The sequence below is a fragment of the Heteronotia binoei genome, chromosome 5, assembly GCF_032191835.1.
Source record: "Heteronotia binoei isolate CCM8104 ecotype False Entrance Well chromosome 5, APGP_CSIRO_Hbin_v1, whole genome shotgun sequence".
Taxonomy (NCBI): Eukaryota; Metazoa; Chordata; class Lepidosauria; order Squamata; family Gekkonidae; genus Heteronotia; species Heteronotia binoei.
This window is the reverse complement of record NC_083227.1, coordinates 132,893,801-132,920,458: the sequence shown is the minus strand read 5'-3', so window position 1 is coordinate 132,920,458 and position 26,658 is coordinate 132,893,801. Positions and strand designations below refer to the sequence as shown.

The 26,658-nt window shown below is 45.7% G+C and overlaps 2 protein-coding genes across 2 annotated transcripts in view; one reads left to right on the top strand and one right to left on the bottom strand.

Moving 5' to 3' along the window:
• Window positions 1-26,658, bottom strand: part of LOC132572884 (membrane protein BRI3-like) — a 418,468-nt gene that overhangs the window by 160,450 nt on the left and 231,360 nt on the right. The window lies entirely within an intron of this gene.
• TGFBI (transforming growth factor beta induced) overlaps window positions 20,218-26,658 on the top strand; it is a 53,302-nt gene continuing 46,861 nt past the window's right edge. Inside the window, exons 1-2 of the mRNA XM_060240423.1 lie at window positions 20,218-20,403; window positions 25,265-25,363. Of these exons, the coding sequence (XP_060096406.1) occupies window positions 20,285-20,403; window positions 25,265-25,363 (218 nt within the window). The 5' untranslated portion in view covers window positions 20,218-20,284. The remainder of the gene's footprint in view (window positions 20,404-25,264; window positions 25,364-26,658) is intronic.

Here is a 26,658-nt window from a genome sequence, read left to right as displayed (position 1 = left end):
ACCGTAAGTCGCCAACTCGTGAATGATCATGAATGGATACTCAAACAATGCTATCTCCAACCAGTCTTCAAAATGTTCGAAGTTCTGGTCATAGATGTGCTTGCTTCCCGGGACAATACCCAATGCACACGCTTCTACATGTGAGGTTGCCCATTGACTCAGTCTGTGGGAGATGCCTTTCTCAACCAATGGAAAGGACCGCTTCACTACCTCTTTCCACCCATTCCACTAATAACGAGAACGCTTCAAAAGATCCAATCGGATCAGACCGATTGCACACTAGTCACACCCTGGAGGCCTGGTCAGCCATGGTTCACCACACTTCTCCTTCTCTCCAACAGTGTATTTCATTACTTCCCTCAAACTCGAGACCTCCTTTCACAACAAAATGGCAAGGCCCTACATCACGATCCAGGGCTCCTGCGACTGACTGCATGGAGGATCAGTTTTTAGAATTTCCTGTGGAAGTCTGACATGTTCTATTGAATGCCAGAAAACCATCCACCAGAAGGTCTTATTCTCAAAAATGGAAGCGGTTTGCTGAGTATGCCGCCCATCACAATTTTTTACCTACATCATCCTCTGAAGCTCAAATCCTGTCATACCCCTTATCTCTCTCCAACTCCGGCCTCGCTTACTCCTCTCTGAAAGTTCATTTGGCCGCTATTTCAGTCTTCCATCCACATATCGAAGGACGCATGGTGTTTTCTCATCCTGCTGCAAAATCATTCCTCAAAGGCATTCTACACCTACGACCCCCAGTTCGTCAATTGCAACCTACGTGGAGTTTATCTCTTGTTCTGAGTCAACTAATGAAACCTCCCTTTGAACCAATGGCATCTATCCAACTGCATCTTTTATCATGGAAAACAGCGCTATTGGTGGCACTTACATCTGGCAAAAGAGTTAGCGACATTTGTGCTTTCTGGACAGACCCACCTTATACTGTCTTCCACCATGACAGAGTGGTTCTACGTCCTGATCCAACCTTTCTCCCAAAGGTCTTCACCTTACCATCTGGGAAAATCGATCACTTTACTTTCTTTCTTCCAGAATCCTAGTGACACAGGCCAACGAACTTTACACAATCTTGACGTACGTCGGGCCCTTGCTTACTATATTGATAGAACAAGCCCTTTTCGTAAGGACTCTAGACTTTTTGTAGCCTATGGAACTCATAAACAAGGACAAAGTATCTCTACCCAGAGACTCTCTAAGTGGGTTGTGGCTGCTATTGTGTTATGCTACCAACTAGCTAAACAACCTATACCTGAACATTTACGAGCCCATTCCACTAGGGCTCTTTCTACGTCCTCGGCCTTCTCCAAGGGCGTACTGATGGAAGACATCTGTGCTGCTGCAGTCTGGTCTTCTTCATTGACATTCGCCACGCACTACACCTTAGATGTCCGTGCACATTGAGACGTGTCCTTCGGACAAGCTGTACTTTGCTCTATCTTTGATTGAAGCCTGCAGTCTCCTCTCTTGTAAGTACAATATTTTGGGTGTCTATATGCATACTTAATCCATGCCGTTCCTTTTCAGAACCAGCACCTGCCTCTGTGCACTTCAGCTTACCAGTCACCCATGTATGGGACTGCACAGAGACCACGATGAAGATAAACAGGTTGCTTACCTGTAACTGATGATCTTCGAGTGGTCATCTGTGCAGTCACACACGCCCGCCCAGCCTTCCCTGCTGCTGGTTTATGCTATACTTACCTTTTCAGATTCCTCTATACAGCGGCTAGAAGAAACTGGGTGGGTGGAGCGCCTTCCCCTCGCTCCAGGCATGCGCAGTGGATGCCTGCTCCCCAGAGCGGGAGGGAATGCGTGCCAAAATAAACGCCTAGGGTAGCTTTAAATTCTCCAAGATCAGGTTCATTCCAGCCGGAAAACCCATGTGTGTGACTGCACAGACGACCACTCGAAGATCATCAGTTACAGGTAAGCAACCTGTTTTTACTTTAATAAAAAGCCTTAACCTTTTTTCTAGTGCTACTTCTGTGTGTTGTGCATTAGAGTTCCCTAGGGATTGAGTAACCTTAAAGCACAGCTACATTTCTGTCCAACCAGCTTTTGGATGGGGTTGCAGCCTGCAATTGGTCTTCCTTGCAGGGCTGCTGGTTTTATCTCTAGTAGAGCCAGGTGAGGTTTCTCCTTTTTCCCTCCTGGGTTTTGATTGTAAAGGAGTGGTGGCAGACTACTAAAAGGCTGTGTTATACCAGCCTGTGTTCCCCTAAATAGCTCCCTGACTGGGTTGGGCATTGAAGGCCAAAGGCATAGGGAGCTAGGAAACATAAGAATCCCTTCCATGACTTCCCAGCATGGAGGTGCCTAAATCTTAAAGGCTACCCTGTTAGAGTGTATAAACAAAGGGGGGTGCTGGGGTAAGTCATGACAGTGTGAATATTAAAAAAATCAAGAAGTATGTTCATGGGACCTGACTAGATAAGATGAAGACTGCAGATTTATACCCCACCCTTCTCTCTGAACCAGAGACTCAGAGCGGCTTACAATTTCCTATATCTTCTCCCCCCACAATAGACACCCTGTGAGGAGGGTGGAGTTGAGAGGGCTCTCACAGTAGCTGCCCTTTCAAGGACAACTCCTGTGATAGCTATGGCTGACCCAAGGCCATTCCAGCAGGTGCATGTGGAAGAGTGGGGAATCAAACCTGGTTCTCCCAGAGTCCTCACACTTAACCACTACACCAAACTGGCTCTAAGAAAGGACCTAAATGGTATGCTTTCAGGATGGTTGGTGCTATCCAACAGGAGAGTTGTGGCAAGCCAAGAAGCAATAAAAGTTTGTAGATCAGCAAAGCCCTCTGCTTGTTCTGCAAATCTGTGGCATTTTAAATGCCATTTTCTAATTTTGCTTTCAGGCTGTAAAATACAATCTTCAGCAGTCTGGGAGACTTTTTTGTAGTGGATTGCTGTGAGCTGATCTGCAAGTGGTTTGATAGTAAATTCCTCAGCCTTGAAGAGTTGAAACATGTCCATTAGATCTTTAGTAACTGGCTTATGCTGTTGCATATCTGCTTCTGTTCCAGTCGCTATCTTGGACACTGAAATCTGCTGTTGTTGTGTTGGGAAGGCTATATTTTCAGGACCAAAAAACCTCTTCAAAGACTTCATTTCGGCACTAGATTGTTTATTATAGGCTCCACCAACTCTGCCCATAGCCTGGTAAAAGGTCTGACTTCCTAACCAATGTGTTTGTTGGCTCAAGAGGAAGGTAAGGCAGCAACTTGGCCAGAAGGCATCTGCCGTACTCCAAGACTGATGCCACATCCCCATAAATTAACCTGATTATGAGTCTGAATTGGATGGTGGTGGTAGCGGAAAGTGCATCAAGTCAGAGATGATTTATGGTAACCCTGTCTGCCTCTCCATCACAACCCTTGCATTCCTTGGAGGTCTCCCATCCAAATACTAGCCAGGGCTGACCCTGCTTAGCTTCCAAGATCTGATGAAATCCAGGCTAGCCTGACCTATCCAGCTCAGGGTGGGCTGTGATGAACCTGAGAATAAATTTTGGACATTGAACTCCTAGCACATATCTGGTCAATAGGACATGGGAGAACCTGGGGGAATCTTGGGGGATGCAATGTGGAATACCAGAGGTGCAGCTCTTAGGAGTTTGTAAATAACCAAACATTACAAAGGCACCATAAGTCTCCAGTGGTATTTCTTCCAAAGGAAGCCAAACCTAGGTTGCACTGTCCCTGGAACTTCTCACTGCTCTGGGAAGTGGGAAGGACATAATATGTACGAGCTGCAGCTGTAGCTATGAAAGTCTTACCTGCCATACCACTGATCTCACACTCTAACTAGTGTTGCCAAATGTGAGAGAATTCTTGTCTAAGTAAGAGAATCATGAGCCTGCCAAAAGTATGATAACTTTGGCACTCTTGTGTATAAAAAACACATGAATTCCGGCTCCCTCCGTGCAATTTTAATGCTTCTGTTTTAAGGAGAATAACATGGCAGCCATTCCTGATGTGACTGATGAGCCTCAAAACAAAAGTAAGAGTGGGAACATGTGCAGGACAACTGGAGAGATGCAAGACATCTCCACTTCAGTGGCACTGTTGTCCCAGCCAGGCTGGTAAGCTGTGTGAAAAAAGAATACATGTGTCTTCTCCCTAGAATAATAACAGAGTGCGAGAGAGAGATGCTTCCCCATTTGGTTTGGTAAATGGAAATACTGCTCGGGAAGTAGTGTGAGAAAAGGGAAATGGGGAGAAGTGTGCCAGAAGTCACTGGTCTCAGAGGTCAGAAATGGTAAAGGAAGTTGGTACTGGTGGTAATATTAATTTATTTATTAGATTTATATCCCGCCCTCCCCTGACAGGCCCAGGGTGGCTAACAACAGTTTAAAAATATTAGCAAACATATTAAAATTAACACTATAAAAACATTTCCATATATATTAAAAATCCGAGATGGCAAGCTTCTGTTTTCCGCTATATTAATTCAGTGAGATAGTATTCCTTAAAAGTCCTGTCTTGGGATGAGGTGAGTTATGGCACTTAAGAGGAATCAGGACATTTGGTAAGAACATTTCTTCTCTCTCCCTTCCACTTCAAGAATTTTGGGGAAAACCTAAAAATTCTGACTCCAAATTTATAATCAGGCAATATCCTCTGTAAATATTTCTTGTTGATGCATGTAACTAAAGGTTGACAGAAATACTGAATGAGTCATTAGACCAGGAAGAAGAGAAACTCTTAAGAGAAAAGTAACAGAAAGGTGAAGTAAGAGTGTTTGATCGAAGGTGTCAGTGTAACCTATGGAATTCATGGAAACAATGCCAAATAAATAAATAAATTATTAAAGAACTGAGGGGAAAGTTCACATCTATGACAGTGTGATCCCACCTTGTGACACTTGCAGTGTTGAGAATACCAACAAACCCAGTTCAGCAAAACATTAAACTGAAACAGCGATTATTTATATACAACAATCATAACAATTCAGGCCTGTTGATTTTTTTCTTTTTGAGAGACTTGGGGTCTCAGTCCTTCTGGCTCTTGTTCAACCAGTCTTTCTTGAGGAAGATGCTCCACATCAAGCTGTGCCCTCTTTGCTCGGATGCCCTCTCTGTTCTCCACAGGAATTTATGATATCCCTAGAACAAAATATAATATTCACAGCAAGGAGTGCTTCAGCGGTGGGAGTGCTCCTTCCTGTACTTCAGGCCTTCTAGTCTAGAAGGGAAATTGCGCTTTTTTTTCCCTTATAAGGAATAGCCCTACTCTGTAGCTCTCTCTAGTGGAGTCAGGGTTACATCAGCAGGGCTTTTTTGTAGAAAAAGCCCAGCAGGAACTCATGTGTATATTAGACCACACCCTCTGACATCACCGTTGTTTCACACAGAATTTTTTTTTGTAGAAAAAGCCCAACAGGAACATTTGCATGAACATATACATATATGAAGCTGGGATACTCACACTGCTCACATGGACATATGAAGCTGCCTTATACTAAATCAGACCCTCAGTCCATCAAAATCAGTATTGTCTACTCAGACTGGCAGCGGCTCTCTAGGGTCTCAAGCTGAGGTTTTTCACGCCTACTTGCATGGACCCTTTTTAGTTGGAGATGCCGGGGATTCAACATGGGACTTTCTGCTTACCAAGCAGACACTCTACCACTGAACCACTGTCCTTCCCCGATATTAGGCCACATCTTCTGATGTCTTAATTGTTTCACACAGGGCTTTCTTGTGGAAACAGCCCAGCAGGAACTTATTTGCATATTAGGCTATACCCACTAATGCCAAGCCAGCCAGAACTGAGTTCTGTGCATTCCTGCTCAAAAAAAGCCCTTAGTTCTTTAATAAATTCTAAAACTCCAGGTATTTCCCAACCCAGAGCCTGCAACCTTAACCACATTCCTGTTAGGAATTTCTGTTTGAAATTCTATTTCTTTATCTCAAACAGTGCAATGGATCACTGGATCAAATAATCATTGAGAGGCATTTAACATGAAAAAGCAAAAACATTTATTTCCACAGGGAAAGGGTACTGGGAGGTGAAAATAAACACTGTAGAACTACACACTAGAAGCTCATGTGCTTAATATGGAGGCTACTTCCTCCTTCTTCTTGACCTCTCTGCCTGAACAAAGGAAGTCACCTGATTAACTGACCAAACAGACAAAAGAGGTTTTCCCGCTTCTAGACCTTGATTGACAGCAGTCAATATCTTCTTCCCAGGTCATGCAGACAATAGGGAATCAGGTACAGTGTTAACCCTATAATGACTGGAACCTTAGAACATTGCAAAGGACATACAAAACAGATACATATTTTCAACACCCCTTCTCAATGCTTAATGTGCAAGTCATTATACATTCAATAGTCATCACTCATTATTCACTGTAACATTCACATCAACTAGATTCATCATTTTACGTAAACGTTCAAATCCAGCACAAGTTAATGGCTTAGTAAGTATATCAGCTATCATAGCTTCTGTACAACAATATTCTATCTTAATCAGCCCCTTCTGGTGTAAATCTTTCACTAGATCACATTTAATACCAATAGATCTACTTCTGGCTATTCTACTTTTCCCTTACATATAGCAATACATGCATGGTTATCTTCAAAAATTTTAATAGGTACAGGTTCTTTTATCTTGAAGTCTTTCAGCAGATGAAAAATCCGTTCAAGTTCATTGCAGGCACTGGCTGCTGACACACACTCAGCTTCTGCTGTAGACTGTGCCACTATAGTCTATTTTCTGCTAGTCCATTTTACAAGTCCATTTCCATAGAAGAACAAGTATCCGCTGGTTGATCTGTAATTGCATGATTCTTCTGCATAGTTGGTATTCATGTATCCAACTAGTCTGGGATTCTCAGAAGGTTCAGTGATCAGTCTTAAGTCCATAGTCCCTTTTAAGTAACTGGCAAATTTCTTTACTGCATTCCAATCATGGTGATTAAGTGAACTTACTTTTCTGCTTAATATTCCAAGAGCAGAATCTGGAATTAGGTCTGGTAGTTTTACTCAGACTATCAGGTCTGGTAGTTTTACTCAGGTACAGGAGTTTTCCTATAGCTTCTCTGTACTCTCCAATGTCTTTGAGTGGTTGACCACCCTGAGCTCTCAGGTATGCAAGTTCAAGAGGTATCTTAGATTTTTTTATAGTCTCTCATGCCAAGAGATTCTCTAAAGTCCATAATCTTTCCTCTTTGGCACAGTTGAAAAGTTCCATTCTCAAGTCTCTCAATCTGTATTCCTAGATAGTGTTTAATATCTCCAAGTATTTTGACTTCAACCTCTTTGTTCAGCTTTTCAGCAATGTCTTTAATGACTTCTTTGTTCTTGCAGCTCACAATCAAATCATCAACGTAAACCAGAATGCATTGATATTCTCCATCCTTGAGTCTTGTGTACATGCAGGGTTCTGCTTTCCCTTGCTCAAATCCTTGTTGCTGTAGTAGTCCAGTTATTTTGTCATACCACCTTTTCACAGCCTGTTTCAAAACATACAGTCCTTTGTTGAGTTTGAAAATATAGTTCTCTTTGCCAGGGACTTGAAAACCTTCAGGTATTTCCACATAGATTTCCTCAGATAACTCACCATTAAGAAATGCTGTCTTAATGTCTAGGTGCTCTACAAGCATATTTCTAGATGATGCCTCACTCAGTAGTGTTTCAAGTGTAGCACTATTGATAACTGGTGCAAAAGTCTCAGTATAATCAGTTCCAAATTCTTGCGCATAGCCTTTGGCTACTAGCCTTGTTTTGTACAAGTCTATAGTTCCATCATCTTTGTACTTTATTTTGTAGACCTATTTGCATCCAACAGGCTTTCTTCCTGCAGGTAGCTTTGTAAGAGTCCATACATCTTTTTCATAAATGGATAGTATCTCTTATTCCATTGCTTGAATCCATTTCTCCTTTTCTTCATTAGGCAAATCACACATTTGTTTCCACTTCTTGGGTTCCTCTTTAGGTTTCACAGTCTCTATAGAGTGTATGGGACAGTCATTTTGTGTTCAATCCCTTCTGCTTTCAGAAACTTCTTAAACTCATTATTGCAATATTCACCACCTCCATCTGTCAGCAAATTTCGAGGTGCATGCCCAAATCTGTTTTTAACTATGGCAATATATTCTTTAAATTTATCAAGATTCTCATCTTTTGATTTGAGCATATAGACAGTGCTATATTTTGTCTTTGCCTCTGTGAATACTAAGAAAAATTTATTTCTCCCATTCGAAGCTTTTATCAGCCCAACAACATCACTGAATATTGTTTCCAAGAACCTTTCATTATGCACACTGCTTTTTCCACTGAAACAAGGCGCAGTTCCTTTTGCTCTCAGACAAATATCGCCTTTCCTTGGATTTATCACAATGCACAACAACGTCCACAATCCTTTAGCAACTTCTCAACACTCTGCATGCTTCTATGTGCTAACTTTACATGCCAAGCATAAAAACATCTCCTATGGTCACACTTTCTGCCTTCAGTCTGTCAGAACTTGTAACTTTCCTGTGTGCTGTTAGCCGGACTGACTCCATATTGTAACCAGATACTAACCCAGTGTACCCTGCTGTAGGCCACTAACCAAAATTCCTATGCATTTCAAACAAACTGTGATCACTAGAGGGTGACAGATAGCCTCTGGTCAACATCTGCAGGTGCCCCTTTGAAGCCGGGCCGGCCAGGCCTTCTCAGCAGGACTTTGTCCTCCCTCGCTGATAACAGACCCTGAGAAACAGACAGTTGTCTGGAAGTTCTTCCAGTTCTGACATTATAACACTGATCCCTTTATACTGGGACTTATCTGAACTGGCAACCTGGCTGGATGGCAGCAAAGGCTCCAGACAACGAAGAGCCCAGCACACCACCGGAGGAGAGGCCGCTGGAGCCCGGAGTGACCGCGGTGAGACGCAAAGTCAAAGACCCGGCGCACTTCTCCACCGCCATCTTCCCCTCATGGAGCTGGAGCCCGCGGAAGTCCACCACGCTCATGGACGCGGCGGACGAGAGGTACCGGGTGCTCGCCACCGGCGCAGGTGGGGACGACTGGGACCCCGATAGAGAAGAGGGCCTGATCCCCGGGAGCGAGGACCCGGCCCGAGTACTCCGCAACGAGCTGTTCCAGTGGGTGAGAGAGATACACGACCAGGTCCACGAAACCCGCGTCCAAATGGCGGAGGAGATGCGATCAAATTCGGGCACTGCAAGGGGCCGTGCCGGTGGCGCCGGCCGGGCCACCGGGCGGAGGGCCCATGCCACCGGCAGCGCCCGCCGGCGGGGTCCCTGTAGCCCCAGCTGGTGGGGCGCCGGGGCAACCCACTGCCCCTCCCGACGGGGGAGGAGGGGGCCCGGTCGGGCCGCCAGCACCCACCTCGCCGGCCCCGGCCGCACTGGCGGCCCCGGCCGCACCGGCGGCCCCTCCACCGGCGCCGGGCCCCATAGCCCCACCTCAACCACCCCCAGCCAGGCCACCGCCTGCAGCGCCGGGAGGAGGCGACAGCGGGAGGGCCCACGAACTGCAGATCACGTTCGACGGAGATGGGGATGAAGTGGAGTACTTCACCATCCAGTGCAACAGTTTCTTCACGCACTGGGGAGCAAGCTACCCGACGGAAGCAAGCTGAGTAGACCACATCGCATCCAAACTCAAGGGGGCCGCGAAAAAATGGTACGTGGGGTTATACACCGGGCGAAAACCCGAGCTGGCCACGGTAGCGGAGTTCCTCTAAGCGATGCTACGGCAGTAGGGGGACCCCCTGCAAGAAGAAAAGGCCATCGAAGCCCTCCAGAGGATCGAGCAGGGGAACCGCAACACCCGAGAGTACGCCACCGAGTTCATGACCCACTGTGCAGCGGTGAGGGGTTGGAGCGAACTGATGAAGTACACGGCGTTCAAGAATGGCCTGAACGCGAACATATTAGATAGATGTTACCACCAAGGGAGACCCGATACCCTGGTGGGTTGGATCCAGTTGGCAGGAGAAGTGGAGACGAACCTGCAACATGTCGGGATGCATTGCCAGCAGCAACTGGGGAAGAAGGGGGGAAGACCAACCCCTCTGGCTTGGGTGAAGAAACCTCCCGCAACCTCTACCCCGATCGGGACCAGCAGGAGGTGCTTCAGGTGTGGAGACCCGGGGCACCTAGCGGCCAACTGCCCTGCGAAGCCGCCGCCGGCCACCCCACCGCCCAAGCCGTTCACGGGCACCCCGAAGAAGGGAGGAGGGCGCGCCAAAGAGCCCAGTCGGGGTGCCGTCGCCACATCCATGGCGATTGACGAGGAAACTATAACCATCGCGTAGTCGAGTGAGGAGTCGTGGGACCCCGAGTCGGCGGGAAACGACAGCGACCTGCTTTAATAGGTGCCACAAAGCAGGTCTGGGAAACGCCGGCACCGATGATGGTAAGAGTTACCGGGGAACTTTTATTTATGGCAGTGACTTTATTGAACCCCAGCCTAAAACGCTTTATGCACACCCGAGCCCTAATTGACTCAGGGTGCACCAGGGACATAATTACCCCCCGCCTGGTAGAGGCTCTCGGGCTAGCCAAATCCCCCCTACCCCACCCGATCCAGTTCGAACAAATGGACGGTGATGAAAGGGGAACCGTGCACCGAGGAAACCCAGGCGGTGCCGGTAGGAACCGAGGGTCACTGGGAAATAGAGGTGTTCGTGGTAGCGCCCTCCTCCTCATTTGATGTAGTGGTGGGGGCGGGTTGGTTAGCGAGGCACCAGCCAGACATACAGTGGGAAGCACAAATCGTGCGCTTCCCGAACTGGCGGTGTGAGCACCACCACTGGCAGAAGGAATGGGGACCCAAAGCGCCGCCTCAAAACGAGCGACTGTGCCTGACCATAGAAGAAGTGAAATTGATCCCCAGAGAATACCGGGATCTGAGAGGGGCCTTTAGCGAACAGGAGGCGGACGAACTGTCCCCGCACCGCCCAACCGATTGCGCCATCGAGCTAATACCAGGGCAGGAGCTGCCGAAAGCTAAACTCTACTTGATGGGCTGGGCGGAGAAGGCGGAACTAAAAAAGTTCATAGACAAAAACTTAAAACGGGGGTTCATCCGGCCTGCCACGGCCCACCATGCCGCCCCCGTGTTATTCTGCAAGAAGAAGGATGGGAGTTTGAGACTTTGCACAGATTTTCGCGGGATAAACGGGATTTCCATGTCAAACGCCTACCCAATCCCGCTGATAAAAGACTTGCTAAGCACGGTAGCAGAGGGCAAAGTGTTCACCAAGCTTGACCTCCGCGACGCGTACTTTCGGGTCCGAATCAAGGAGGGGGATGAGTGGAAAACGGCGTTCAACACGATGATGGGACAATTTGAATACTTAGTGATGCCATTTGGGCTGCAAGGAGCACCGGGAGTGTTTATGAACTTTATCAATGAGGTGCTGAGGGAATATTTGTACAAGGGGGTGGTGGTCTACCTGGATGACAACATTATTTACTCGAAAGACCTTGAGTCGCATGTGCCTTTGGTCAGAAAAGTGTTAAATACCCTGTATCAGAACAAATTGTATGCTAAATTGACCAAATGCGAGTTCCTCAAGTCGGAACTAGATTACCTTGGCTTTAGAGTGTCGGGGGAAGGGCTAGCGATGGACCCCGCGAAAATCCAAGCAGTCTTAGACTGGGAGCCGCCTCGAACCCGACGGCAGTTACAATCATTCCTCGGGTTCGCAAATTTTTACCGCGGGTTCATCAAAGGGTTCGCCCAAGTCATGTTGCCCCTCACAGAGCTCCTCAAAAGAAAAGGGAAAGGGGAGGAAGCGAAAAAACCCGGAGCGCGCCTGCCATGGTCGCCCGAGTGCCAACGCGCCTTCGAGGAATTGAAAAGGTTGTTCACTAGCGAACCGGTGCTAGCCCACCCCAACGAGTTAAAGCCGTTCGTGGTGCAATGCGACGCCCCTGACGTTGCGGTGGGGGCAATATTGATGCAGCGAGACGATGAGGGGGGGCTCCGGCCCTGTGCGTACATTTCCCACAAATTTTCGAACGAGCAGAGAAACTGGTCAGTATGGGACAAGGAAGCTTTTGCGGTTACGTTCGCTCTCAAAACCTGGCGGTCGTGGCTGGAAGGAGCCCGGGTCCCGTTCGAAATTTGGATGGACCACAAAAATCTAGAAGCGCTAACCGGCCGCCGAAAATTAACCGCCAAGCAAATACGGTGGGCGGAGTTTTTTGCCAAATTTGACTTTGTGCTAAAGCACATCCCCGGCACCAAGAATTTCTTAGCCGACGCGCTCTCGCGCATGCCCCAGCATGACAGCCAAAGGGAGGAAGCAATAGACTCCCTCATTCCCTCCACCCAAGTAGCGGGCGGAGTCACCACCCGGTCAGGAAAAAAAACAGGGACCCCAGAGCCAAAAGAAAAGGAACGCTTCGTGGCCGAAACAGAGGCGGAGGGAGGGGAAAGGCCCGAAGAGGTAGAGAAGGGGGAAGGGGGGCTCTGGTACCACAGCGGGAAGATCTATGTGCCGAAGAGCCTACGGGGGGAGGTGCTAGAGCAGTGCCACTCAAGCCGCTTAGCGGGGCACTTCAGCTATGTGAAAACGCTGAACCTGATCAATTTTGGTGGCCGCAATTAAAAAAGGACGTGTCGGAGTTTGTAAGTTCCTGCCCGACATACATCATGGCAAAACGGAGGGGGGGGGGGGAAACCGCCCGGCCACCTAGTTCCCCTGCCAACCGCAACCAGACCGTGGGCAGTGGTCTCGATGGACTTCATAGTTGAACTCCCTCCCTCCCAGGGGAAAACCGTGATCCTAGTAGTGGTAGACACTTTTTCTAAACAAGCCCACTTCATCCCATGCAAGCAACTGCCCACCGCCAAGAAGCTGGCCTACCTATTCTTTACCCACGTGGTCCGCCTCCACTCGTTCCCAGATAAGGTCATTAGTGACCGTGGGCCACAGTTCGTTGCCAACTTCTGGCGGGAGTTTTGCAAAATTGTAGGGATAGAACAAGGGCTCAGCTCCGCCTACCACCTGCAGACGGACGGCCAGACGGAGAGGGTGAACGGGCTTCTAGAACAGTACCTCAGGTGCTACGTCAACTTTCAGCAGTCAAACTGAGTAGAACTATTGGCCTTTGCCGAATACGGGTACAACAACAGCTTGCATAGCTCCACAAAAACCTCTCAGTTCCAAATAGTGAATGGGTACGAGGGCAAGCCCTTCCCTCATCTCCCATTACCAGCAGGGGCCCCCAAACAGACCTCTTGTCAACAGTGGTGAGAGGGGGTCCGCCAAGGGTGGGAAGTGATTCAAGAAAACCTGGAGAAGGCCAAAGAAGAATACAAACGGCAGTTTGACAAGAAACACTCCCCCCAGTGGGAATTTAAGGAAGGGGAGAAAGTGTTCCTGTCAACCAAGAACCTTCCCCTACCTCAGGCTTGCCGGAAGCTGGCCTACAAGTACTTGGGTCCGTTCAAAATAAAACAAGTGATTAACAGCGTAACTGTGGAGTTAGAGCTGCCCAAATTACTGAGTAAGATCCACCCTGTTTTTCATTGCAGCCTTCTTCGCAAAGATCCTGGAGCTACATCCTGGCACCCTCGCCCTCCCGAGCCACCTCCTACGCGAGTGAAGGGCCACAGCCACCATGAGGTGCAGGAGATCCTAGACTCCAGGGTCAAGCGGGGGGTACTGTACTACTTAGTCCGATGGAAATACTTTCCCCCGAGCTGTGACGAGTGGGTCAAAGCTAGTGATGTATCAGCTCCACAACTGCTTAAGCAATTCCACCTACTGTACCCACACAAGCCCAGGGCAAAAGCTTAGGGGGGGCAGTATGTCAGAACTTGTAACTTTCCTGTGTGCTGTTAGCCAGACTGACTCCATATTGTAACCAGATACTAACCCAGTGTACCCTGCTGTAGGCCACTAACCAAAATTCCTATGCATTTCAAACAAACTGTGATCACTGGAGGGTGACAGATAGCCTCTGGTCAACATCTGCAGGTGCCCCTTTGAAGCCGGGCCGGCCAGGCCTTCTCAGCAGGACTTTGTCCTCCCTTGCTGATAACAGGCCCTGAGAAACAGACAGTTGTCTCTGGCCGTGTGAAAGATCGTTTTATTGTTGTTGCCATAACCGCATAAAATGTAACTAATGCTAGCCTTCGGTATCAGTGTTATCCTGTACCTTCAGCCTTGTAGTTCTCAATAAACGCCTATACTTTTGTAACGAAGTCCTGGGCCTCGATTGAAGTTCTTCCAGTTCTGACACAGTCTGGCAGCTTTTCCGCATCATCAACAGCATTTGACCTTTCAATTAAGTCCATAATATAATGAGCTCCATTTCTTTCATCCAGTTTAAAACTAATTCCAGAATTCTTCTGAATAATTTCACCTTCATCTCCTTCATCAAGATATACAGCATAATTATTTCTTATAAGCACTTGGCTTGAAAGTAAATTCTCAATTGATTCAGGTGCATAAGCTACATTTTTCAATCTTACTTGCATTAAATATCCATCAATGGTAAGCAATTTCATTTTTATCTCACCCGCACCGCAAACTTGTAAAGGTTTCTGGTTGGTACCTATCATTTCAGGTCTCTAACTTTCATCCAACTCTGAAAACATGCCCTTATATCGACAAATATGCATAGAAGATCCCCTTTCAATCAAAAATCTTCCTCTTTCACCAATAAAATTCACATTATTAACATGCATGGTACTTTCTCTGTTCTTTTCTTTGTTCCCACCTGGGCCATGTGGCTTGGAAAATTTCTGGTTGCTATTATTTCTATGGCCACGAGATGGTGCCCGTGTTCCCTCATTTGAAACATGTGCTTTAAAATTGCTATTCCTTTGTTCAGCAGCAGCATCACAATTATTACAATATTTTGCGATGTGGCCTTTTTGCCCACATCTATGGCATATTATATCTCTTCTTGACTTATTCCTATACTGTGGTTTCAGACTTAAAGCAGACATAGAATCAGACAGTTCAGTGTCCTTGTCCCCAGATCTGGAGGCTGCTTCCTCCTTGATAGCATTTAACAGGCCTTCCAGACTCAAATCTTTTTGCAGTCTCAAAATCATTTTAATTGGCTTGTAAGTACTGGGTAGAGCTTTCAATATAGTTGAGAGTAAGTCTCTTTCTGCAATAGGTTCACCAAGCACCTGTACTCTGGATTGTATGCACATAAATTCCTTCAGACATTTAGTCACATTCTCCCCTTCTTGCACTTGAAATCCAAATATTTTGCCCTTTAAATCATGAATAGTGCTTATGGGAGTTTTGTTATATTATCTTTAAGGCATTCAAGCATTTCTTTAAGAGTGTGCAATTCAAGAATTTCATATGCCTCAATAGACTCTAAAATGAGAGTTTTTGCAAAACCATCTAGCCTTTTAAAATTTGATTTTTCTTGCTCATTCTCAAGGTGATTTTCAGACAAAACTCTTTCAGCTCCATAAATCTCAAGTCTTTGTCTTAGGAGCGAGAGCCAGAATGAGAAATTATTCTTAGTTAACTTCAGGGTACTAAATCCTCTCACTGGTAGGTTACTCACGGTACCAAAACCAAGATTTGCAGTTGCTGTTCCTGAAGACGTGAAAACAGAAGGTCCAGTGGCTCCTCTCTCTGGGTTCGATATTTTTCACAGCAATCAGGCAGGACAGAGTTAAAGATTCTTCCTTACTCACTGGAGAGAAAAGGCGGCTGAATGTGTGTGCACATGGCTGTAGCAAGTTTCTTCCAAGGTCACTGATGTAATCCACAGAAAAAGGGTTTAAAAGCTCCAAAAATTCTCTTTCTAGCACATCTGAGGCTTTTAGACAAAAGTAGCAGCATTTCCAGATCGAGACAATCTGAATTCAAAGCTCATTTAAGTCAGAATGCTCTCAGTAATGGCAAGAGGGAAAAAAAAGGTGTTTTAAAGTTGAGGCTTGTCTGCACAGCATAGTAGCTTTTTGCCTCTCACTTTCTAAATGCTCTCAAAGGCGATCCAGATTTTAAAAAATCATTTAGAGTTCAAAAAAGTCATGGCAAAACCCAAGAACCATCCTCTGCTACCAATTTTGTTAGGGAATTCTGTTTGAAATTCTATTTCTTTATCTCAAACAGTGCGATGGATCACTGGATCAAATAATCATTGAGAGGCATTTAACATGAAAAAGCAAAAATATTTATTTCTACAGGGGAAGGGTACTCGGAGGTGAAAATAACAAACACTATAGAACTACACGCTTACACTAGAAGATCATGTGCTTAATGAAGGCTACTTCCTCCTTCTTCTTGACCTCTCTGCATGAACAAAGGAAGTCACCTGACTAACTGACCAAACAGACAAAACAGGTTTTCCCGCTTATAGACCTTGATTGACAGCAGTCAGTATCTTCTTCCCAGGTCATGCAGACAATAGGGAATCAGGCACAGTGTTAACCCTAAAATGACTGGAACTTTAGAACATTGCAAAGGACATACAAAACAGATACATATTTCCAACACTGCCATATTAGATGTTGATGTCCTGTGCAATTTTTTAAAATATTTTTTTCCAAGTGAGAATGTTGACACTAGATACAGTGAGATGGGCAGGGGGGGGGGGGTCTCAAATGACCTTTTAACAGTATTCTCCCATCTTACAGTATTTTACAAAGCACCTGGGTATAGTATAGTACAGTACAATATTATGCAGAGTTACTCTGGTCTGGTTATTTGAAAGTGTTGTCAAGTCAGTTGACTTAAGATGACCCTGTAGAGTTTTCAAGGCAAGCAGTGGATTTCCTTGGTAGTCTCCCATCAAGTACTAAACAGGCCTATCCTGCTTAGCTTCCAGGACCTGATGAGCTCGGGCTAGACTGGGCCATCCAGTTGGCATCTATTCCTCCAGTATACACAGATGAGAAAATGACACATTTTGAAATAAGTAAACTCAGGTGATGTTTAGGTAGACCTTAGCTGAAAGAGGTCTGAGCAAGGCCTCCAGCTGTTCTCTGAAAAATGAGGAATCTATACTTTGAAGGATTTGTTAAACAAAAGCCAGGTGTGTTTATCTCATGAATGAATGATGGCTTCTACAAATCACTAAGCAATTTTTTTAAGTTGGCAAAGGAATTCTTGCCCTGCATTCTATATCCCTTCCTGCCCTTTATCCTGAGGCTTACTTCTCATTCCATATAATATGCCTTATATTTTATTGAATTCCTGTCTATTAATATTTATTTAAGTACAATTTGCAACATACATACAGAGAGAGAGAGAGAGAGAGAGAAATCTCAATTTAAGATTTTATATATATAGCCAGTTTAGTTTATTTGGAAAATGAAGCAAACAAGGATAATAGAAGTGCTCACTTTGGCAACACATATACTAAATTGGATAACAAGAGTGGTTTAATTGGATTAGGTGTGATATGCAGAGGGGTAGAAGATGTGGAGAAATCAGCATTGGTAATGAGACAGGAAACCTAGGTCTTGAGTCAGTCCTGGTGGATGCACTGTCTTGAGCTTCATTGTGGCTGATAACAGATAGGCAGTTTAAGCTGCCCCAGGGACAGCAGGCAGGTGGATCAAAAAATCATGTAAACATGCGCACATCTGCCTGCAGTTCCCATCCTGGGCCAGATTGAAGCTACCTGAGAAAGCTACCACTTTCAAAGTGGTACCTAAATTCTGAGGTAGCTCCAAGGTGCTTCCCTGGCCGTCTGGTTGGCTGGGAAGTGCCCGGGGAGCAGCTGACAGGTGCACAAGCGCTCTGGAAGCTCCTCCAGGGTGCACACAGCCTATGTCTGTTCCAGGGGTGGGCCATGTGTCATCCGGAGGCTCCTGGTTGCATTGGCTCACTTCTGGGGTGGCTTGATGCTGCCCTGAGCTGGCCGTCTGTTCTCAGCCTATCTGTTGCATTTCAGCAGTCTCTTTGTAATCTCCCTTTTGAAATTCCTTTGTAAGAGAACTGCTATTCTTAGGTCAGCAATTGCTAATGTCAGTTCTCTTACAAAGGAATTTCTGAAAAAGAGACTGCTGAATTGCAACCGATACTGAAACTCAAGACAACATATCCACCTGGACTGAATTGAGACCTAGGTTTCCTGTCTCATTACCAATGCTCATTTCTCCATGCCTACTAACCTTCTGCATATCATACCTAATCCAATCATGCCTGCTATTATTTGCCTGCTAATGTCACTGGGCATCTGAAATCAATCCACTTTCCAATATATTGGACAGACGAACTTACATTCTAGCTGTATCTAAAGGAGTGAGCAGTGACTCACAGAAGCTCATACTCTACCACAAGCTCATTAGTCTGAAGGTGCTACTGGACTTTTGCTCATTTCTAGACAGACAGACCAACACAGCTATCTTGATCTATCAACAATAAAGAGGACATATCTTCTAAAATGAGGACATCTGATAACTCTACTCAGTGTACCTTCACTCTTCTTTCCCATTGCAGTCTTCTGATCCACCTAGTTATGAATCCATGCAGGTCTCACAACACCAGGAATAAACTTTCTTGGATCAGAGAGGACTGCTGGAGGGGAAACATAGGAAAGATCTACAATCCAGTTTGGTGTAGTGGTTAAGTGTACGGACTCTTATCTGGGAGAACCGGGTTTGATTCCCCACTCCTCCACATGTACCTGCTGAGAATGCCCTTGGGTTAGCCATAGCTCTGGCAGAGATTGTCCCTGAAAGGGCAGCGCTCTCAGCCCCACCCACCTCACAGGGTGTCTGTTGTGGGGGAGGAAGATAAAGGAGATTGTGAGCCACTCTGAGATTTGGAGTGGAGGGCAGGATATAAATCCAATCTCTTCTTTTTCTTCTTGCGCCTGCAGGATCCAAGTCATACTTTGCACAGTATTAGCAGGGCTGCTAGCATGTAAGAAGTGTGGGATCCATTTGTCACACATGGTAAAGGAAATGTTAATGCTCCTTAATGGCTCTGACCAAGTCCTCTCAAGGGTTCTTGAGGTCCCTGGCCAAGAGTCCATCAGGTCTGCAGGTAGTAGACTTTCCATCTAGCTGCAGAAGGCCAGATGGATGTTTGTGTGAAAAAGCACCACAACCTGTCTGATTGGAAAAGAAGAGACACAAAGAATAAGCAAGCAGAAATTGCTGAGGAATGAGCTAAAGAAAATGGTTAGTGCAGAATTTCTTTCCTCCAAAGATCTGTGGAGTAGTAGGAGGACATACATTACCCTGTAGGAGAACATATATTTCCCCCCACACCTCATGTTCTGCCTATGTATCTGTAAATAAGCAAAACGCCATTGTGTTTCCTCCCAGCAAAACCAACCCAGGTAAGCTTAGAACTTGTTACAGCTCAAACACAGGGAGAGAGGAGCACTATTTTTGGCAGGGTATACACATCTTTTAACACTTTTATCAGAAGCAGCAGTTCAACAATTTCATATGCAATGATAAGGGAAGAATCAGCATTTGAATATCTGCCTGTTATCCTTCTGTATGAAGTACAGTCCTGCCGGACAGATGGGTAGCAGGCAATGTTCCCTCTAAGCTGCAGAATCTTGTGAGCAAAAATTCTATTTTGTGAGCAACCAGCATTAAAGTTGTGAGCTACTGCATAATTTATTGTGCTCTGGGGCAATTCTTCCTGAGTGAAGGCAAAAATGCATGAGCTGGAGGCTAAAAATCTGTGAGCTAGCTCACACTAACTCAGCTTAGAGGAACACTAGTAGCAGGCAACCTTCACTGAAAGTTCTCCAGATGTTGCAATGGACTGATGCTACAGCTTACCACACGAACACGACAAGCTTTACATTGCATCTGTGCTTGGCTTGGCAGTCTGCCCTGGGTTGAGAGCCTCACAGCATCTTCACAAGATAAGGCCCGAGAACTGAAGCTGAGGGAGTTGCCCAAGGCCAGGCGACTAGCCACAGCAGGCCAGAAAAAAATACGAGCTTGAATCCCTCCGTCATTCAAGCGGAACCTGGGGGGGGGGGGGGGGGGAGGCTGCCCAGGCAGAAAATCAGTAGGGGGAGGGGTGATGCCCTGCTGTCGCTTCCAGAAAACCCTGATCAGCTTCAAACAGTCCGGAGAACTTTTTTTCGTCGCCTTTTCTTCCCACACCTCTAGCCAGCTTCGCCTGTAGCCGGGACAGGGACTGACCTGGCTGCCCCGCCCTAGAGCATCGCCCGGGCCGCGGAGGGCCTATCCCCGCCCCTCCCCGCCTCCTCGCTCACGCCCTTATTTAACGGCGAGTCCCAACTTTGTTAGCCGCTCAGCCTCCTGTGCCCGTCTAAGCCGCTGCTCGCCTCGCTCTCCTGCCCCCCTCCCCTCGAGATGCGCGCCGGACTCCTGCTCCCGGTGGTCTTGGCGGTCTGGGTCACGATCGCCTTTGCGGCCAGGAAGCCTTACGAACAAATCCTGCATCACAGCAGAATCCGGGGCAGGCATCAAGGGTAAGGCTTTGGAGCAGCCCGCGAGAGAGGGGGAGGTCCCGGCCCGGCCAGACTCTGCAAAACCCCACTTGCGTTTTGGCAGCGCGGTTTGTTGCATTCGCGGGGAGGCGGGAAGATGCTTCCCAAGTTTTCCTGGAAATGGAAACCGGGCACAACGAAGCAGAAGCCTCTAGACTGGAGTTTCTTGAAGTCAGCGCTACTTCTAGATAGCTGGGCCAGGTAGAAAGGGAGGGAGTGCGCTCCTTTGTTAAGTTTGCTTTGCGTCCTGTGTGCTAATCCTGTTGAAAAGGTGGGTTGCAGGGGAAATTGCCTGAGGGAAGGGGGGGCGGCTTTTTTGAAAGAAATAAAATTAGTCTATGCGGTATGGATAGACTGCATTTTCCAGGAGGCTGCCCTGGGAACTAGTGAGCAATCTACTTAGCCTGAGGACCTTGTGGCTTATAAAGATGAGTTGCCCCCCCTGAAAAGATGAGAAGCTTCTCCTCTGTCCCTGGGTCTGAAAAGAATCGACTTCGGAGTTAATAAACTTAATTTTTACCATACTGTATGGGAAATTTTCAATTTGTGCAGTACTCTTCCTGCTAAGCACGATTAGTAACTTTGCCACTTCTGAGGCAGTATTTAAAACCAGAAAATAGCATTTAAGGATACTTGTACTAATATTTAAATAGAACTTTACTGAGGATATGTTTTCCTTTTTAATGGATTTACCTTCAGAGAGTTTTGGATTCTATATGGTGGTAAGTTGACAGGGAACAAATCAGCAAAACAAACAATAAAACTTGTAGCTGTCATTTGAAAATGCTGTCAAATCACAGTCAACTTCTGGTGACCTTGGAGGGTTTTCAAGGCAGGAGATGTTGAGAGGTAGTTTGCCATTGCCTGCCTCTGAATAGCAACCCTGGGCTTCCTTGGTGGTCTCCTATCCAAGTACTAACCAGGGCTGACCCTGCTTAGCTTCTGAGTTTTGATGAGATCAAGATAGTCTCAAGTATCCTGGGCAGGGCAACCAACATTTGCTTGAATTTAGGGCCAAACCCAGTGCTTTCTAAAGTCTCTGAATTGTGAGCCAGACTGTACCTTCTGGAGATCCTCATCCCAGTGATACTAATGTGTTCCACAGGTGAATGGCAGAGGTCCTTGCACACAATTCTTTGTATTCAGTCTGCTACTAAATGTGAGGATCTGGGGGTTAAGCAAATAAGACCACAACAGGGAACTGCTGACCTCTCCTTAAGCCATATTCAGAAGTCGTTCTGAACAGCCTTCTTCCCAAATAACTTTGGGATGATGAGGCAGTAAGAGCAAAGCTCCATAACCCTATGATGATCAGTGAGCGCCCATGGCCAAGAGAATTCTACTCTTCCCTGGAACCTCTTGTTCTCTTACCCGATGCCGCATGTTCTCCATGCACAACTGCACCGTTTCTGCACCGCTCAGCCATATTCTGCCATGAAAATGAGTCGCCTTGTTGTTTAGGCACATTGGGGTGGGAACAGATAATATAACGCTGAGCCTGTACTGTGATTTCAGACCATGCCCACAAGCTTATGGAAAGCATAGACCGCAATGTGACACAAAATGGGAAAGTCGGTCATACCTTGCTGTAAACCTATTAACCTCTGCTAATATGGTATAAATATTAAAAGTGTGTTCATTTAAGGTTATATGTACATTTGATTCAAATATTTACATCATGCCTTTCTCTTGTGGCCCAGAGCAGGCACAAATAATAAAATAAAATAAAGCCCTATCAACACCTCTGCTCAGAAAATTCCTGCAGCTCAAATCCTATGAAAAGCTTTGCTTTAGAGGCCTTACAGCACCTCTTAAATAAGCTTCCAGGGACAGTCCCCCCCTAATCTCCTCAAGAAGCCCACTCCACCAGGTAGAAAACACTGCTGAAAAGGACTGGACTCAAGTAGAAACCACCTGGGCCACCTTAAGTGAGAGGGGGAGAAACCAGAATGTGACAGCCAGAAGACTTTACTGGTAGCACTGTGGGGCAAGAGAGTCCTTCAGGTATGTGGGTTAAGACATGAACCACTTTAAAGATCATTCCTAAACAACAGCCACACAGTATCATGCAATTCTTATGAACATCTTAATATGTGGAATACTGTAGGGCCTACTGATGTTGGGTGGGTTTCAGAAGAAGTGAGAGCAATAAATATTAGCTGCCCTCATTTCTTTCCAAGAAATAAAAGGGAATGTCCTAGAAATCATGTAATGGACCTCCCTTAAACCTATATGAAACATGTGGGATTCAAAGCACCGTTCACATCATATAATTTTGAAGGTTAAACAAATTAAAATGTAGGGTACTGTGAACTGTGGTAACATGACAGAAAAGTAAGTGTCACATTTCTTTTATGTTATAAAAAGTGCTACATACTCTTCTTTGATAAGATTGTGTTTAGGTGGCTTGTGTGAATGAAGTAGAGAAAAAAAATAAGACAAATATACTACTACTGCCCATTCATCCATGTGCGTGGCTTGACAGATGTGCATAAGAGCACATGGTTGCAGTTTGGCTCTTCTACCCCAAAGGTTTGCCTTGATGGAACATTCCTATACCAAAAACAGTGTCACACATTGGTGTCATCTTTTGTTACTTCACCTGGGATCACAAGCATTGCAAAAGTTCAGGCACCTTCAAATTTAATCATAAATCAATTTTTCAATACAGCCATCTGGTTTTTCAGAGGCTTGGGTCAAGAGGATTTGAAACGTGTATACTGATGGTGGCGCACACACTCAAGAGCACTTGGTCATGCGTAAATTTAGTCTTTTGAATCATTTGAAATTTGATCCCAATGCTTGTTGCTCCAAAACATGTGTTAAAGGCAAGAGAATTACCCATATTGAAACAAACCAGATCAAGCTGATGCATGCAGGAGACTGAAGTTCTGGAAGGCTTTAAATGTAAGAGAGAAATACACCTATTTAAATGGCAAATCATATACCGTAAGCCCCAAGAATGTCAAATGAGCTTGTCCTCTACAGCAGAAGAGTTGAAAAGTCAGCAGGACTAGAAAGTAGAGGAGACATTCCTTTTGTTGATTCCATTGTTATTTTATGTACACAAATACAAGATGGTCCTTTTGGGCATTAATGCATTAGGTTCAAGAAGTACTGAGTTGTACTTCAGTTTGATGGGAGGGGGCTCAAGAGGCTGATGAAAAGGAGAGAGAAGAAAGAAAAACAGGGATAGAGGATAGATGGGCTCTTGATGATTGCCACCTGCACCTGCAATAAGTGACTATCCAGTGTGTGAGAGCATTAGATAGAGTGCTGAGTTATATAAACCATTCATCTGACCCAATATGGATGGGTTATTTTTTAAATGTCTCTGTGCGGTGTATGCACAGAATCTGTGAAATCATGGTCATTATCATCAATAAATAAAAGCCCAAGCATGGTGACAAATCTGAGAATTTTCATTGGTTGGATGTGGCCTACGCAGGATTGGCTTGCACTCTGTCTCTGGCGTACCATTGGCTGATTCTGCTGTCCCCCGCCCACCACCAGACCCTTTGAGGGAGCCTGTTGTCTGCTGACAGGTTCTCTTGGGAGCTTACTGATCTCTACTGCCTCTTCTCAGGGCCTGTTGTAGGAAGTCCAGGACAGTCTGTCTCCCCCCTCCACACACACATGCACACATAACAGTGCGAAAGGAAACAGTGAAGCAAACAGTAAACTGTGAGAGACATGATCATGAGACAAAACGGTAGTAGTTACTTCTCTTCAACTGACACAAAAGGAGTGTTCATTCACAGCAGGGAGGGACCAGTTCCATAACAGCAGATACACAAACTGACACTATGCAAAGACACTATACAAAGCCCCCTTTCCACCTGTAAATACTATTCTATTCAAATTATGCTACAGTGGGCTCATATGATAGAATGGACTCTAAGGGAGAGGCCTTTCCTCCTGGGGAACCACTGTTGCAAGTCTCCAGGTGAGGGGGAGTGAATGCCTTCACTTTGGAGGATAGGAAGACAAGAAGGCTGAGGGGCACTAACCCCGAGGCCTTTAGTGGTACCTTTTCAGATTGGTTGGAAATTCCTAAGGTATCACTACAGGCCTCTGAGGCAGAGGCCTTTCCTCCTGGGGAACTATTGTTGCCAATCTCCAGGTGAGGGCTAAAGATCACTCAGAATTACAGCTGCTCTCCAGCTGGCAGAGATCAGCTCTCCTTGATGTGTGTGTGTGTGTGTGTGGGGGGGGATGAATGTCTTCACTTGGGAGGGTGGGAAGACAGCAAGGTTGGGGGGGCACTTGCCCAAAGCCTCCTTCTGGAGCCCATTGTATTTTTGTTCACAATGGGCGTTACTTCTAGTATGATATAAAAGCATTCCTATACTATGGGATCTCAAGCCTTAGGATCAGGCAACTAGTCCAGAAATATATGACTGTTTACATTTTACAACCCTCCAAAATGTATTGGTTCTGTTGATTGTTTTTCTATATAAATAATCCTTTTGTTTTGTATGCGCTGATGACTTAAGTAAGATCCAAATTTATTCTTAAATTATAACTTCCGGCAACGAATGGAAATCTTTACACAGTAGTAATAGAAGCTTTTAAAATCATTATTGTTACTTGGGGGGGGGGGGGAGAGAAGATGTCAAGATTTTGTATTCAGGGAAATCTTTGAAAAACCTGGCTTAAGAGAAAGCTCTGTCGCATCCAGTTCAATTTATAATAGCCATTTTATATTCTGATCTCCTAGCCAGTTAAATTACAAAAATAAAAGGATTCCTTCTTTATAAACACAGTGCTTCTTTTCAGACTCATTGTTGACACTATGACATGAGAAACTTACTATGTGCTTTCCCCTTTCCTTTATCTGTAGTCCCAATGTCTGTGCTGTGCTGAAGCTTATTGGAACAAACAGGAAATACCTGCCAAACTGCAAACTCTGGTACCAGAGGAAAATCTGCGGCAAATCAACGTAAGTTTTTGAGGGGCTTAAGGAAAAGACTATGGTGTGAAAGTGGATATCTAATGACTAGTGGAAGGGGGAGGAGGAGTTACAGCAGTCCTGGACATCTACTAAACCACCAAGCCAAACACAACATCTCTGTTTTTACAGACCTAGGCAGATGGCAAAAACAAGATGATTATCCAACTCGGGGGCTCCTGGTGAGAACTTGCTGAAGGGCATCTGAAATTCTTCACTCCACCCCCTCCCCCCCGAGATCTAGCACTGGTGGCAACTTTTGAAGTTGCTGAAACCTTGTCTGGATTCAGTTCTAACTTACAGACTTAATTTCCCTCATAATGAGATGGCTCTATCTGGCAGAGGGTTATCAGTCCATACTCACAAACCACAACCTGTACTCCATGCTCTTTGTCTCCCTTGTAAACAAGTTTTGGAGAATAAGTTCTATATAATGTGCTGTTGAATCATGTCACTCCATAGCAATGACATGCAGCCCCAATGGCTACATTGGAGAAGTATTCCTCAAGGTGCAGACAGCTGCACTGTTGGATATCCAATGCATCTTCCTTAATGGCTCTATCACCTTAAACACTTCAGCCTTGGAATGGCTAGTACAACAAGAAGGGGTGATGCATATGACTGAAGACAAACAGAGGACCTGTGAGACTCAGTGGGGTGGATATCCTAGTTTTGGCAACCAGGAGGTTGCCAGCCAGCCCAGCCAGATTTAAGTATATAATGTCAAGTGAGGCACACAGAAGGACTTGGGACGGCATCTCAATTTCTTCTGCATCCCTTCCATTATGTTTTATTTACCTCTTCCTGGTAGCCTCCATATCCTCCCCCTTTCCCTACTTCCTTTTTTCCTTCCTTCCCACCACCAACTTCTGTCTCCCATCTTCTGCTATAATTATTATTTATTTACTTCATTTATATCCCATTTTTCTACCCGCTGGGGAACCAAAGCAGCTACATGATTATCTTTTCCTCCATTTTATGTTCACAATACCCCAGCAAGGTAAGTTAGCCTGAGAGTGTGTAATGGGCCCACAATCACCCATTGAGCTTTCACAGTTGAATGGGGATTTGAATCTGGTTCTCTTAGATCCAAATAACCGCTACATCATACTGCTGGGCCTACTGAGATGAGTTCTCCTCAAAGGCCAAAAACAGCCCTGGAAAAAGTCATGCTTCTCCCCTGCCTTTTAGAAGAAGAAGACTGCAGATTTATACCCTGTCCTTATCTCAGAATCAGAGACTCAGAGCGGCTTACAATTTCCTATATCTTCTTCTCCCACAACAGA